Genomic DNA, 17,392 nt, shown 5'->3' on the forward strand with positions numbered 1-17,392 from the left:
AGAATACACCATCAACTGATTGTTTATGTCAGTGAATCAAGTATTTACTGCATTTGTGATTTTCCATACCTCTATAGCGTAACTCCACTGGTACTGAAAAAACTCGATATCATTTTTCTCAGAATCTGGGTCAAAAGACTCACTTGCATCCAAAATCAGGTCACACTGGCTTGACCAGAACCTGTGAGAGCCACCTTTAATCACAGGCACCAACTCACTGTGGACCACGGTAAGCTGTATTGTCCTGTTCTGCTGTAGAGGAGTTCCTGGAAGTCTGGCAGTAAATGTCAGACAGTAGTTTCCCACTTGCAGAGCGTGCTTTGGCAGAGAAAGAAACGGTGTTGTGACATCCACTGAATCATTTAAGGACACCTTGTCCATTCCAGAGCAATCTAGTCCACTGAAGATCTCCCAGAAATAATATGCTTTGTACGCAACGCAACCGTTAAAGTCCACTCTTGCTTCAAAAAAGCTTGGTCTGGATTTGAATATTTTATAATGTTCTTTTACGATGTAAATGTGCGGCTGGCCACACTCCAGCTTTTGCACTTCAATTGTCATTTGAGTAGAAACCTCACTTATGTCATTGAAAGCTGTTAATTTCACAACAAACGAACCAGTGATGTTATATTTGTGGACTTGTGTGTTGGATTCTGCAACCAGGGCTCCTTCACTGCCATCACCAAAATCCCAACGGAATTTAAGGTTGCTCCCTCCATCTGTGATAGCTACAAACGTGATCGGATAATCAACAAAAGCTCCATCGTTTGAGGTAAAAAACTTCACTTTCTTCACATGCTTCTGTATTGTTGCTATACTGGTCAGGGACTGTGAGCAGAAGCCATTATCAGCTTCCACTGTAACAGACAGGGATCCATTAGTAAAAGGTGTGAAGTGAACATTTCGCCCGATTTCCCAAGAGGACCAGACTCCATTTAGTAGGAAAGTCCAGCGGTAATTGGCTTGTGAGCCACTGGATGCTTGAAAACTGATGTTTTTTGATGCCTCCAGGACAGCAGAGCAACATCCGATCAAATGCAGACCTTTAATTCTTTCCACAACTCTGACAATCACTGTTGCACTTTGGTAACTGACATGATTTGTTGCTGTTGCTCTTACTAGGTGGTTTCCAACTGAAAGAGACGAGGTGGTAAAATTCTGCCAAATGTCTATGGAAGAACTTGCATTAAACTCCAAAGAAAAGGAAACTTCACTTCCTTGGGAGACGGATGCTGTGAAAGTAATCGAATCGTCCTCACACACAACATCACTGCTAGCCATAAGAAAAAATCCCTGGATGGCATCTTGAACCGTGACGGTATTTGAAACAGTCTGCCAGCTAATGTCATTTGAGGCGTTAAGTGAGACACGGTGATCTCCAACATCTGCAAAAGAATAGCTAACAGTTTGATTGTCTCCAAGAACCATAATTCTATTGTGAAATATTAAAACCCATTCCCAATGCAGAACATTTCCTGTTCCTGCAGAGCCATGAAGCAACAGGAGGCTATTTGATCTCACAAAAAATGGTCTGATCTGTCCATTTATCTGAAAGTCCACTTTAGAGATGTTCTCCTGAATTATTAGTAGCTTGGTTGCATCATCAGACCCGAACACATTCGAGACTGAAAGTCTGATTTTGACCACACCAACGACTTTAAAAACATGAAGGACAAAAGGCATATCTGATATTACAGGACTGTGCTCGGAATCCAAGAACCATGAGTAGCGAAGGTCTGTTCCAGATGAAACACTTGCAGATATCCTCACTGGCTTTCCTTTGGCTACAGCATTCGTTGGTGATGAAATACTCAGACCAGACACAAGCTCTACTGCTCTCAGTGAAAGCTTGGTATCAACTGATCCAAGAACATTGGATACGACCAGCTTGATGTACATGTCTCCAGGGCTGTTTGTAAAGAGTGGAAATTGCTTGCTATTACTTGCTATTCTTTGGTTTGCAGTCCACTCATACGTCAAGTTAGAACCACATGTCACTGATGCCGTCAAGAGCACGGTCTGATTTGTCAAGAAATATCTTGCATCCTGTAGCCCTTGAGAATGAATTCGAACCTCATGTATTCTTTCTACAACCTCAATGTGTGTTATGGATTCTACTCGACTGATAAGATTTTGTGCTGTGACTTTAATCTGAAACACTCCTGCTTTAGGAAACACATGCACGAATGTGGACGTCCCAGGCTTTGGAGGCAATAAAGGATTCACAGTCCAATAAAACACAACGTTTGCATTAACATCGGTCTGAGCTGTTAGCAGTATCTCTTTTCCGGCCTCCACAAATGGCTGACTGTTATTAACCACTACGAATGACAGTGGTGCCAGCACTTCAATCTCTACGGACACAGATTCTGAACTTATCACATTAGATGCGGTAGCTGTTACACGAAACCGCCCAGGAAAACAGAAAACGTGTGATTGATTCTGACCCTCCTTTTTGAAGCCATCACCAAAATCCCAGTGAAAAGAAGCTGTTTTATCAGGAAGCTCAGCCCAAAAGTAATAGGACTGATTCACAGCCATTGCATCATGGTTGCCTTCATATTTTATGGATAGATTAGATACAGGCCTTTGAACTGAAATAGTTGCTTTTGCTGTTCCACTGCTGACTTTGTTATGGACCTGCACTGAAATTTCATACAAACCCTCCTCTTGAAAAACAAAGCAATGGTGTGACAGGCCTTTGACTGGGACTAAATCACTAGAAAGATTGTTATACCACCAAAACTGATTATCTGCTACTTTGGGAAGCACAGAAACATCAAAGCATATTTCCTCATTCACAGCTACAGCACTCTTGGCTGAATGCAGAGTAACATCTGCTATTTGAGTCTCAACACATATGCTGGTTTCATAGTGGGATGAAGCCACTAGGCTATAAACATTTACACTAACTGTGTACGTTCCTGAAGTTAGAAAAGTATGAGTGATCGTTCTAGCTCCTTTAACAACAGACAATGATGTGCCATCTCCAAAATCCCAATAGAAAGTCAAAAATGCAACATGTCCTTTGACGAACACCTCAAAAACGGTCTCTGTTTTACTCACAATGCAGTCTGTTGGGATAATTTTACTAATTACCAGACGATACACTTCCACATTGACTAACCTGTGTTCTTTACTTACAGAATTATACGCAGTTGCCTGAACAGTGTAATTTCCGACAGACTTGTAAATGTGAGAGGCTGAGTTTCCGGTGTGATCTTTTAGTACTGAACCATCTCCAAAATCAAAGGTCCATTTTAAATGTGTGCCTGCAGATACTCTGCCACTGATTTCAAAGGTGCAGTTCATTTCAATGGAGCTGTTGTAATATAGCTGGAGACCTGAGACAGCCTCAAATACTTCCACCACAGTAGAGTTAGTCAAGACTGACAGGGAGTTGTTGGCACATATGGTGACATTGTATGTGCCGGGTCTTTTAAAAACATGCCTGACTTTACTATAGTATTCCTTCACTTGATCAGAGTCATCATCGAAATTCCACAAATAAAGCACTCCATATGAAGAAGGCCAAAGTGAGACCTCAAATAGGATGGGGTGGTTCACTTGACATGCGATAGGAGATGACGACACCAACAGTCTTGATATTGGAGTCCTTATTTTAACAGTTACAGTCTTTTCAATTTGGTCATATTGGTTGTAAGCCTTGATTTTCAGTGTGAAGTCACCTAAAAATAAAATAAAATTCAGGTTGTGCGGGCAGATTTGGCAGTCGTCAGGTTTTGTAGCATCAAGTAAAAACAAATGGTTTCAGTTACTGATGCTACTGCAATCAGTCTTGATTATTTTATTCAATAATCCATTTTTAAAGAGATAGTTCACCCAAAAACAAAAATTACACCATGATTTACTCACCCTCAAGCCAACCTAGGTGTACAGTATATTACTTTGTTCTTTCAGATGAATACAACCAGAGTTATATTAAAAATATCCTCTTCTAAGCTTTATAATGGCAGTGAATGGGTGTTGGTATTCAATAGTCCAATAGAAGCCTAATAAAGTGCCTCCATCCATCATAAGGGGGGTTAATAAAGGCCTCCTGAAGTGAATCGATGCAAAAAATATCCAAATTTAAAAGTTTATAAACTGTAATCTCTAGTTTCCCCTAACTGTTGTTTACTCATACACGAAAGAGTGGCATTTCAGTGGATGACGTAGGACGGAGGTATAGCTTATGCTCCAGTTAGAATATGCAAGTCTCGTGAGAACCAAGTTTTTTTTTACAGAAAAGGAAAACCAGCCTCCTCTTGGCTTATATCGAAATCCTCCTACATTTTTCTTTACAAGTCCTCGTTTTGTATTTCTAATTCGTGACCAGTGTTTTGTTTTGCTCTCTCTACTGCGCTTCCGTATACGTCACTTCTCCCTTAAATTTATGCAATGCCTACCTAAGACACCCGCTGGAGTGCCACTCTCATATGAGAGTTAACAGAAGCTAGAGATTATGGTTTATTTTAGATTTTAGATACAGATATTTTCTTACAAAAACACTTTGATTAACTTCAGGAGGTTTTTATTAACCTCACAGAGTCATGTGGAGTATGTTTTATAATGGATGGATGCACTTTATTGGACTTTAAAATATCAGCCATTCACTGCCATTATAAAGCTTGGAAGAGCCAGGACATTTTTTAATATAACTCTGACTGTATTCGTCTGAAAGAAGAAAGTCATATACATCTAGGATGGCTTGAAGGTAAGTAAATCATAGGGTAATTGTCATTTTTGGGTGAACTAACCCTTTAAGTACAACTAGTTGAATAAAATTTTTTAAATAATTTGTAATTATAATTATTTATAGTACCTGGCAAAGAAAATGTATGATGGATGGAATCTTGCAGATAGATATGTTTGGCACTTTGGTGAAGAGAGCTGTCTTCCATTTCTAAAGGAGCAGAAACTGGGTGACTGACAGATGCTGTATTATCACCAAAATCCCATCTGGAGAGATAAATCACTTCATAATATAGCATAATGGAGCATTATACATTCAGAAGAGGTCAAACTTAATTTCATAATTTTAACTCAATTACAATTCAGAAACATTAACCTGATTGTAACGCCTATAGAGATGTCAGCTTTAACTCGTATTGTGTAGCGAGTTGAGGTGTTTACAGCAATGGCCTCTGGCATGGAAATTACTGCTAGGTCAGCTAATGGGGTCATTACATCAGCTGTGAGCTTCACCTCAATTAACTGAGAGCTCACAGGGTTATTTGCCATTACCTAGAGCAGAAAAAGGCAGTAAAGATTTGAAGAAATTATAAACACGAAATCATTCATAACAAAACCTAAAGCAATGATTCTCAATTGGTGGGTCGTGACTTCCAAATGGGTCACAAGGCCATTGGTGGCAGGAAAACAAAAATGCTAAATGCAAATAGTAAAATGCAGATAATGTATAAATTAAATAGTTTAATCTTATCTACTTTTAAAAGAGAGGAGTGAATGCTTTACATATCTTTTGTTGTTGACATCAAAGGTTGTGCATTCAAATAACCCTTACGAAAAAGAAGTTTATTCAAGTGTGCTATTAGTATAATTCTTTAAACTAAAAATAGAAAAGTATACTTGGTCACACTTTATATTAGGTTGCCCTAACTACTATGTACTTACATCAAAAAAATAAGTACAATGTACTTATTGTTGTCATATTGTATTGTAAAACACTTTTGCTTCTATTAAGGTGGGTTATGGGTAAGGTTAGGGACAGGTTTGGTGGTATGGGAAGGTTTAAGGGTGGGTTAAGGTGTAATGACTGTTAAGCTTTGGAGTGTTGATCGACTCTACATCGTCTCTATGACATCTATGTTTTGACTATCATTCTGAATCTAATGCATAGTCTTTTTCAGCTTTTTGTTCAAAATATTGTTTATTTATTTATTTTTCTTATTTATGAAACTTACCCACATTCAAGTTTTTATAAAAAAAAGAATGCATAAAGCTAGAATAAAATGTTTTTGTTTACAAGCAGATACCCTGTTCTTCCTTTTGATGTTTTGTATGTTCAGATATTCAAATAACAAAATATATACAAATTAATACCTAAATAGGGACATAGTAGTATATTTAAAGTATTCACTTAAAGGAAACTTATGAGTATACTTGCAGTATAAAACTATGAAACTAGTAGTTTATTGGGAATATACATCAAAGTGTACTAAAAATGCTACAAATATTTAATTAGTAGTTCACTTTTAGTATAGTTGCAGTACAAACTGAAAACATAGATGTATACTAGTTGTGTACTCAAAGTTTACTACTGTTATACTTAAAGTATACTTAAAAGTATACTTTTATATACTAGAAAGTCGGCCAATTTAGTCCCAAGGAGTATTAAAATAGTACACTTACAAGTATACTACTAGTACACTGATATTTGTATACTTACTACATAAAGTATACTTAAAAATATACTTGAACTTTACTTGAAGTATACTTCTTTTTAGTAAGAGATGCTACCAGCATTTTCATTTGAAACTAATACAAATATGGATTGTGCTGCTACCAAAAATACCAAAAATTTAATTTGAAAAACAAAGAGTTTTGTCTTTGGGTCTTAAAGCAAAGCCAGCTGAGAACCGCTGAGCTCTGAAGACCTGGATCACTGTATCATTGCTTTAGGCTCAGTTTCACAAAGGCGTTTAAACTTGTACTTTAAAATATTTCTGTTATATTAAAAAGTTTACCTTTAGCTTGTATTCTGCCGGCTTCTTAAAAACCACACTGTAAGACTCTCCTGTGTGTGGAAACTGGACCAAGTCATCAATAACCCAAGTATACTTCACTGATGACCCTGTGACTACTGAGGCTGTAAACAACTGTTGAAAAAAACAACAACATCAGAGTACGCACCTCATTTAAAGTCCAGTTATGACATTAAAGAAACCTTTTCTTCAAATACCAGGTAAATACCATTAGCACATCAAATTCTAAAAGGTTGCTGGTGAACTTCTAAGGTAATATTTTCTTTCACAATGACACACATAAGAAATTTATACCTGTGGTATGTCCACCAGAACTCTGCTGAAGCCCCGAGGCTGGATTCTCAGCCCAGTTACAGGAATGTGAGACACAACTCTCAAACTCAGAGTCTGGGAGTTCAAGCTGTTCGAAGCCGTGATGTTCAGTATATGCTCCCCTTGACTAGAAAGCTTCATGTACACATGAGAGAACCACATGTCAAGAGAAGCCCTAACACATCCTCCTTCAATCTCAGGCATCTCAGCGGGGCACGAAGATACAAAAGGGACTCCATTCTCAGACACAGGGTCTGACCAGGAACTGGTTGCGTTTTCTTCGGAAACAATCTGGATGACAATAAGGGTTGGGACATTGACAGCAGCATGCATTTGGTTGTCCTTGTCAAGCTTTGGATACAAAACTTTCAACCCTGTAACAGGACTCTCTGCTTTGATTGGACTGTTGCTTTGTGAGGTGCTGGGTATTGGAGAAACTCCAAAATGTGGCATAGTGTCCTCGTAAATAACCCGGAGGTCACAGACCACTTCATCTAGCCACTGGCCCTGTCCCGGTTGGGCAGACAGACCCCCCTCTAACCAACCCCCCCCACTCAGGCCCATGCAGGGAGAGGTAACTCTGGCGCCAGGATGAGTTGGTACCGGCAATACAATGTAGAAATTCGCCTGCTCTTCTAGTGTGCTGCAGTGCCAGAATATCATCAGGATAGACAGTGATATGTTTGTCTTGTGCTATAACCTGCACAAACATAAAAATAAGCATTGCTGATTTTAGGTCATTGTCAAACTTACTACTATAACTAAAAAAAACTAAAAGTTACAAAATAAAGCCAACTGTCACCCTGTTTTTTTTTTCAAGAATCCAATCAGACTGAATATAATGCACTAACAATTATGCTTTAAAGGAATAGTTTACTCAAAAATAAAATCTATTTATCCATGATTTACTCACCCTCAAGCCATCCTAGGTGTGTATGACTTTCTTCTTTTGGAGGAATACAATTGGCGTTATATTAAAAGATGTTCTGGCTCTTCCATGCTTTATAATGGCAGTGAATGGCTGTTGATATTTTGAAGTCCAATAAAGTGCATTCATCCATCATGAAAAATACTCCACATGGCTCCAAAGGATTAAAAAAAGGCCTTCTGAAGTAAATTGATGCGTTTAGGTAGGAAAAATATCCATATTTAAAACTTTAGAAACTCTAATCTTTAGCTTTCACTAACTGTCGTTCGCGCATTCATAAGAGAGTGGTGAACAAGTGACCGATTTCAGCTTCAGCATCTATTTATAGTGTAGGGGCAGGACTTTTCGAATTCAGAAAACAGAAAGTTTGATGAGAAGTGCAGGGTGATGTCATTAAAATCATTGATCCATATTGGCATAAGTGAGAGACTGTAAGTTTTGAATGCTTTTATCTTGTAAATGCAAATTTTATAATTCTTTTGAGCACATTAGCTTAACCTTAAGGGTAACATATTCATACTAAAAGCCGTAAAACTTTAATTTTAAATTTATAGGGACTTTAACCCCCAGGAGCTGTGTGGACAACTATTTATGATGGATGGATACTGGACTTCAAAATCTCAACACCCATTCACTGACATTATAAAACTTGGAAAAGCCAGGACATTTTTTATAACTCCGATTGTATTCATCTGAAAGAAGAAAGTCATATACACCTAGGATGGCTTTAGGGTAAGCAAATCATGGGGTAATTTTTTATTTTTGGGTGAACTATCCCTTTAAATTTTTCACTTTCCACATGTTCAAATCCTTAAGGCTTAACACTATAAACTTCTGTCCACAAAAATTAGATGCTGAAAACACTGGATCATGAGCTGCTCGTGTGTAAATGAACACAGTATTAGGATTTGGAACAAAGTCAACAAGTCAAATGTTGCCACCTACACTGATGTGTGTGTGTTCAGTGCTTGGGGTCAATGTCACTGACATGTCTGCCATCAAGTGGAAGAACGGTGGCGTCGCAGGGTAGCGGGGAGGCAGCGGGAATACATGTCCCCCGTTAAAGGTGTGGTAAGGGCTACACGGACTGGTGATGGACAGACAGATCTCCAGTAGATGACACCAGTACTGCCCGCTGGCACAACCACCAGTGGTGTTGCACATGGGCGTCAGTGAACAGCAGCTGAAAGGGTTCAGGAGTGAACTACAACCTGGGAGAGAAGATGTTTTATAAAATGTACTTCTGGAACTGATCATCTGACAAAATTTTAACAATGTGTTTCTCATTATTGCTAAATTTGCTCACCAGGTGGTACTAGATGATGACTTGGGCTGCAGTACGGCCGTAAGATTTGCACTCTAGCAAAGGTCAGCTGATCGCTTGGCTGTGTCACCAAATCCAAAGACAAGACTCGACCCTCATGACTAAACCAAAGACCTGGGAACAACATAACCTGTGCAGATACACATTTAATAAAAAAAATGTATTAATTTTCAAATCATAATCATGAACATTTGTGTACGTGTGGGTGTGTATACAGGTTTATATGGTTTATGAGGACACAAATGTGTATAACGTCATAGGTATTACAACGTGAACATGGTCTATGATAACACTTCTAAAAATCAATCTAAAAATTTGTGTGAGGGGTAGGTTTAGGGTTAGGGTAAGGGGATAGAAAATACAGTTGTACAGTATAAAAATCATTACGCCTATGCAGACTCCCCGTAAACCACATACACAAACGTCTGTGTGTGTGTGTTTTAAAGGGATAGTTCACCTAAAAATAAAAATTTGTCATTAATTACTCACCCCATGTTGTTTCAAACCTGTAAGACCTTCGTTCATCTTCACAACACAAATTAAGATATTTTTGATTAAATCCAAGAGCTTTCTGAGCCTCCATAGACAGCAATGCAACTACCACGTTTAAGGCCCAGAAAAGTAGTAAACACATTGCTAAAGCAGTCCATATGACATCAGTGGTTCAATTGTAATGTTATGAAACTTATGGAGGAGACTGACATGGAAGTAAAGATATTGCTGAATAAAATTGTTAGTGTTGTTTTCTTTGTGCACAAAAAGTATTTTCATAGCTTCATAACATTGAATCACTAATGTCACATGGACTGTTTTAATGATGTCCTTACTGCCCTTCTGGGACTTGAATGTGGTAGTTGCGTTGCTGTCTATGCAGGGACAGAAAGATCTCAGATTTCATCAAAAATATCTTAATTCTGAAAATTAAAGAAGGTCTTGCGGGTCTGGAACAACATGAGAGTGAGTAATGACAGAAATGTAATTTTTGGGTGAACTATCCCTTTAAATGTGACTTATCAACATGCATTAACATTTTTAATAAATACATATGCAGAAAAAAGAACAATTTGCATATTCTGCCCCTTTGTCTGATTTTAAGGGTTTTAACATCCCCCTGCTATTGCATGCAAGCAAATTTTTTTTTTTTTTTTTTTTTTTTTTACACAAATAAAACTGTCATTTATAGACCAAACTCAAACAATAAATGTACATTTTTACTACCTTCAAAAGTTTGGGATAATCAGCATATTGGATCACAGACACTGAAGACTGGAGTAACGGCTGCTGAAAATTCAGCTTTGCCATCTCAGTAATAAATTAAAAATGTACATATATTTAAAAAGAAAATATTTATTTTAGGTTGTAATTATATTTCACACAATACTGTATTTTTACTTTTTCTGTATTTTAAAAGATAGTGTATTTTCAACAGTTTAATTTTCATTAACTTAAAATCCCTTGATTAACAATTTAGCGAGCTTATTTGTTTATTTTTACCTCAACCATTTGTGTTCCTGGGTCTGGTGGAGAGGGTAGCAGTTGTATCTGGGACACTGCGTATACGCCTGACATTAGTGGGACACCCGTCACGTAGCTCTCCAGCGATGGCAAAAACACTTTAAGAAAAGTGAATGATGCTGCTGTGAGCTCTTGATAAAGGATTTGTAACATAGCTTATAATAACTGAATGCGATCTTTAAATAACTCAAACGTAAACAAATGTATGTTGTGCTTTGTCACCCCCTAGCTGCTAAAATTAAACTACACTACCACTGGAAAGGCAGTATTTTATTTCCATAAATAACGCTATAAAATGATGAGTTCGGTGAGTGTAATTATAAATATAAATTATTCAATTACTTTTTATCGTCTTGATTTTGCAAAACTCACCACCAGGTGGTGTTTGAAGGTGTAGTTGATTATTTGCCCACCATTTAATCTCTATGATAATGATAATTTGGATAATGTCACATTATCAGTGGGGTTAAAGCAGTTTTATTAGCTTACCTGATATATTTTTCTCACAGATAATGAAATTTCTCTTATTACATTGTTCATTCATCCACTGTCCGGAGCCCAAAGCCATTGAAGTACATTCCTTCATCTCACTGTCTTCAGTATCTAAATCATCAAATGAATCCGGTGCCATTCTGTTTCTCAACCAGACTCCAACTGGAGCTTCTCTGGAAGTTAAAGCAAATACAGAATCAGCTATTACAGAAGTTGCAATGCTCTGTTTTTACATTTCCTTTTAAATATATCAACCGGGGGAAAAAACGCCTGCGACCATATAAAATATTGTGATCTCTTACAGTTGGAATGAATTTTGTATGAAGGTCTGTACAGTCGCACTGTCCACCATAGCAATGTCTCCCCTCTCATGTCTCTGACAGATGCCTTTTGCTTCTAGCCATGTTGATTTAAAAGTGGGCATCCAGTAGCAGCGTAAACCATCACGGTCAATTTTTGCCCCCTTTGGGCAATAATGTTCTAGTGGAAAGCATGAGATATTTCAAAAACATTAGCTGCATCTACAAATAACAAACACAAGTCACGTAACGTAATGCTCAATGATTGAAAACAAGAATAATATCCATTACTGAGCAAGGCAGATAAAACATCTCACCGCTGAAGCAGCTTGTAAAAACACAGAGAATCCAAATGAGAGGCAGGTGCATAATATTTGCCATTTTATCTATTCCCCAGATAGAACATAATAAATGTTAGTAATAATGAATCATACATGAGAGAGACCGCAAGAGGGTCCATTTCATGCTCCGACTGTGTCTGTCCATTAGGACCCTGCTTTAACTTTTCCTTCAGCCTCTTCTCACTCTCTCTCTGGCCTCTATCCTTTTGTCTTTCTCTCTTACTTGTCCTTTTATTGCTTGGTGACTTATTAGCATTGTGCGTTTCAACACATAGTTTCACCCCCCCTTTAACATTCACATGACTTTTGGTTCGTCTCACAGCAACAGCCCCGGAGAGAGAGTGGACGAAGCCCTCATTAACATGCTGTAAAATCCCGGCTGATGAATAGGCCGTTAAAACTGCTCATCCAGGTTAAATGCGTCACCACCTCCATTATTACGCTAAAGATATATATCTATATAAAATTATAAGATGAAAAAGAGCGCTCTGAGCATTCTGGCATCAGTAGTACTGGAATAGATCTTATGTGCAACTTTGCTTAAGCTTCTGCCCAAACCTTTGAAAATACAGTTTGACCTTCGAGCAACTGTTTATTTTTCTCCTCCAGGACACGCCGTCATACCCTACTCCAATTCAAATGTACAGAAAATAAGAGCGAGGAAATGCAAAAAAAGGAAAGCGTGAGCTCTTCTCGGAAGACGCACCAGCTGTTGCTAAGCAACAGAGTAGATAGAGCAGGGGTTGACAGTCATTCTTTTCAAAGCAAAGCAGACAGACGTAACAAGGCTTCCTTGGCTGAATACTGGGTCGTAGCTTTCAGGGGTGAACAATGGAACAGCGTCTAATAGTTTTCAGCAAAAAGGCCAATGAGAATCAGATTGAATTCCAGTGACCTTTCTCCAAACCTTACCGGATCGAGATTTTACATTGAGAATTGCAAACTGTATGATTCTTGGTCAAGTCGTTTCAAAGCTCTATGACTATCTTTCTTATGTGGAACACAAAAGAAGATGCTTTGGAGAATTTCATAGGGGTCTAATATTATTTCCCACTGACTGTAGGTGTGACATTGCAGCAATAAGTTTAGTTCTTACTAGTTCACTTCTAGAACAAAAATGTACAGGTAATGTACTCCATTGTCATCCAAGATGTTCATGTCTTTCTTTCTTCGGTCGTAAAGAAATTATGTTTTTTGAGGAAAACATTTCAGGAATTATCTCAATACAGTGGACTTCTATGGTGCCCATGAGTTTGAACTTCCAAAATCCAAAAGGTAAAAAAAACTCCCATCTCATTTTCTCCTCCAACTTCAAAATTGTCCAATATCACTGATTCACCTTTTTTGTAAAGGGGGTTTGACCTTCTTTGCACATTCACTTTGTAAACACTGGGTTGGTACTTCTGCAGTGATATAGGATGATTTTGAAGTTGGAAGAGAATTATGTGTTTAAAGTGGTAAATATATAAGGAATATGTCAAATTTTGGGGCAGATCGGACATTGTATGGCTGAGTAACAACAACTTCTACTCCGATGGTGAAACATTGAACTTTGTCAGGCTGCCACGGACACACCCTTTAACGAAAACTCAATATCTCCGGAATTTAAAATTCCGACCGACCAAATATAATGTTAATGTCATTAAATCTCTATGAGGAAGTTCATTAGAGTGCAAAACATGACACTTCCTGGTGCCAGTAGGTGGCGCTATGGCTGTAACTGAATATGGTCATGGACATGTGCGCAGGACAAGACTCTTATCAAACATGTGAATTTTGGTGCAAATCGGACATTGTATGCCTGAATTGTAACAACTTCCTTTTTCATGGTGAAACATTGAAGTTTACCAGGCCTCCACGGACACGCCCTTCAGCGAAAACTTAAGATCTTTGCAATTTAACATTACAATGGGCTTTAAATTAGCCTGACCAAATTTGGTGTTGATCTGTTTAAATCTCTAGGAGGAGTTTGTTTAAAGACAACGCCTGAAAATGGCAAAAACTTGCTGAGAAAATTAAAAATAACCGATTTCCTGTTGGGTTTCGGACGTGGTACCAGTGGACTTTTTAGGAGGTATTGGTGTGTTACATGTGTCTACCAAATTTCGTACATGTACATGAAAAATAGCCTGAAAAGCACATTAAAATTTTATAGGTGGTGGTATCGAGCCATTTTGCCACACACACTTCTGAAACCCATATCAGATGTAAATATTCACCACTTTTGGCCCATGTGCAAAGTTTCATGAGTTTTGCGAGCATGTTTAGGCCCTCAAAAATGCGATTCATTTTGGAGAAGAAGAAGAAGAAGAATCTGAGCAATTCCAATAGGGTCCTTGCACCACTGGTGCTCAAGCCCTAAAAAGTGCATTTTAAATACCTTAAATACCTAAGATTCACATATAATGTACTCACCCCATTGCCATCCAAGATATTCATGTCTTTCTTTCTTCAGTCGTAAAGAAATTATGTTTTTTAAAGGAAATAATGGACTGATATAGTGCCCTGATTTTGAACTTCCAAAATGCAGTTTAAATGCGGCTTCAAACGATCCCAAATGCGGTTGTAAACGACCCCAGCCAAGAAAGAAGGGTCTTATCTAGCGTAACGATGAGATATTTTTAAAAAAATAATACAAAGTAAATACTTTTTAATGTCAAATACTCATCTTGTCTTACTCTGCCTGGACTGTTTTATGACAGTTAGGGTATGTCGAAAAACTCCCATCTCATGTTCTCCCTCAATTTTAAAATCGTCCTATATCACTGTTTTACCTTTTTTGGTAAGGGTGTTTGATCTTCTTTGCATGTTTACTTTGCAAAGACTGGGTCAGTACTTTTGCAGCGATGTAGGATGATTTTGAAATGATTTTTGAACTTGAGGGAGAAAATACAATTGGAGTTTTTTGACATACCCTAACTGTCTTGAGCCAGAATACACAGAGTTCAACAAAGGCAAGGCAAGACGAGCATTTGAGAATACAAAGTATTTAAACTGTATTGTATTATAAATGAAAATAACCCATCGTTTCATTAGATAAGACCCTTCTTCCTCGGCTGGGATCGTTTACAACCGCATTTGGGATCGTTTGAAGCCGCATTTAAACTGCATTTTGGAAGTTCAAAATCGGGGCACCATAGCAGTCCATTATATGAAAAATATACTGAAATGTTTTCCTCAAAAATATAATTTCTTTACGACTGAAGAAATTATGAAAGACATGAACATCTTGAATGACAATGGGGTGAGTACATTATATGTGAATCTTTGTTCTGGAAATGGACTTCTCCTTTAAATAACTGAGAAAACAAACAATTGAACAACTGTCGCAGCTTTAAGTATCCAGCGAAGGGGGAGGGGCTATCAGAGTCCGATTATGAATGACAAAATAACCTTATATAATTCATACACTATATAGCTGAGTGCATAGTGCGTAAGTACATAGGTGCATAGTGTATAGTGCTTCATTTCCCTGGTGAAAAAAACAGCATATGCTGGTTAGGTAGGTTTTGATGCTGGTTTAAGCTGGTCCTTTGCTGGTTTATGCTGGTCCTTAGCTGGTTTATGCTGGTCCTTGACCAGCAACATGACCAGCAAAAACCAGAAAAGGACCAGCTTACCTACCAGCATATGCTGTTTTTTTCACCAGGGTTGGGACGCAGTCAGTGTTAAAGTAGTCCAGTTCTAAGTCTGACGTTTCAGTGAGGATTCATCTGAACACCCATTGCATCCAAAAACTGAACGGAATCGTGTAAAAACAAAACAAAACAAAACAAAAAAAAAAAAATAATAAAAAAAAAAATAATTAAAAAAACACAATAATCGTCAAATATGATCCAGCATGAGCATTTCATTTTCACTTTATTTCACTTTCGGATATATCAGTTTCACTAAGGTGGCATACAGGGAGATTGGGATTTGTGGTATTTCTTTTTTTATTTATTTGCCTGAATAATTTAAATACAGTATATACATTTATATAAAATAGAACATTTGATGTAAATTTAATTTCATTCAGGGGTGGTTCACCCAGGGCGGCATAAAAGCTAAAACCGCCACTGGGATGTTCAGAAAAAATACCAGAGGGCTCTGTGGCAATAAATCAAATTCTGTGGTGATGAATCTAGTTAAACAGCTTTGTCCTGGAAAGCATGTCAATGAAAAGAGGGAGTATTGTTGTGCAAATATGACATTAACACCCTCAAATGGTTTAGATCCAAGTAAAATGGAACCATGTTTTCTTCCTACAAATTATGTATCAATGGCATTAAAGCTACAGTGATGTTAAATGTCTATTTGTAAATCAAATTTTTAAATTATTCATATTGTATGTGATTATACTGTTTATACTAAATTTTGCTATGACACAACATTTGCATCTCGCTTCTGCTGAAATATAGTGTGGCAGGCTGTTGTTTGGGGCTGAATAACAATTATCTGCCAGATAGATTATTACACTGAGCATGGCTCAGAATCTCTGATTACTTTCTAAATCAATTCCCCATCCTTTTTCATTAGCATTGAATCCCTTCGCCTCTTTATTCTTTAATGTACAGAAAAGAGTTCCCAGACAATGAAAGTTCCTTGAACATTCTGTACATCTGCATCATAAAAAGGATTTTGAATTTGAAGCGTATAAAGTGGCACCTGCTCAAGTGGCTGTCCTTGGAAAGTGTCAGCACACTCCATATTTAATCCTCTCGTACCAAAGGTGAAAGAGTGGAGCTACGTGGTGGAACAACAACTCATTTGGCACTGTTTCCTACCCAGTACTGGTAAAATCCTTCTTATTTCTCCTTGGCTAGCTCCAACCTGAGGATACTCTCAGGCTTCACTTCCCCTAATCCTGCTAATACACATGAACAACACCCTGAGCCCAAAGGGAAATGCTACAAAGATAGTCCTTGTCTGTTTTATAGAGACAGTCGAAATCCTTAAACGCTAAAGCTGTGCTGAATTTTTGAAACAGGAATGGATGAAGTCAATGAAGGAGATTAAAACACCTCAGCAACAAGACAATGTTTGCAATGTTTAATGCTCCATGAGAAGCAGATCTTAAAGGCTGCAAGTGCTTGTAACTTTATATCGATCTGCTGAAAGCTGAGTCGTCCTCTTTGCCTTTAAAATCAACTCGAAACAGACTAGTTTAATTTAACAATCTCGGTCTTAACGTGAACAGTTCAATCATTGCATCCAATATTTCATCCAAATGTAATACCTTTTTCATCCTCCCTTCTAACCATCTCCTCTTAAATGTATTTAACACCCAATTTACATGATTCAGTTTGTAATGGATAAAATAAAGTCCTTTCCATGTTTCTCATTTCATTTCTCAATTGCTTGCTTCCCTCAAAAATATGTCAGATTATGAAAGTAAAATGTAATACAAACACCAACATTTTTTCCTGTATATAAATATAAATGAATCTGTCACACACACAGTGTTAGGTAAA

General features: G+C 37.7%; 1 protein-coding gene across 1 annotated transcript in view; it reads right to left on the reverse strand.

Moving 5' to 3' along the window:
- Window positions 1-11,979, reverse strand: part of pkd1b (polycystic kidney disease 1b) — a 34,895-nt gene extending 22,916 nt beyond the window's left edge. The window contains 12 exon segments of the mRNA XM_051124585.1: window positions 70-3,689; window positions 4,826-4,962; window positions 5,072-5,247; window positions 6,711-6,842; window positions 7,023-7,589; window positions 7,591-7,740; window positions 8,914-9,179; window positions 9,275-9,422; window positions 10,787-10,905; window positions 11,297-11,472; window positions 11,602-11,779; window positions 11,916-11,979. Of these exon segments, the coding sequence (XP_050980542.1) occupies window positions 70-3,689; window positions 4,826-4,962; window positions 5,072-5,247; window positions 6,711-6,842; window positions 7,023-7,589; window positions 7,591-7,740; window positions 8,914-9,179; window positions 9,275-9,422; window positions 10,787-10,905; window positions 11,297-11,472; window positions 11,602-11,779; window positions 11,916-11,979 (5,733 nt within the window).
- Window positions 11,980-17,392: the final 5,413 nt, after the last annotated feature.

Source organism: Labeo rohita, chromosome 12, assembly GCF_022985175.1.
Source record: "Labeo rohita strain BAU-BD-2019 chromosome 12, IGBB_LRoh.1.0, whole genome shotgun sequence".
Lineage (NCBI taxonomy): Eukaryota > Metazoa > Chordata > Actinopteri > Cypriniformes > Cyprinidae > Labeo > Labeo rohita.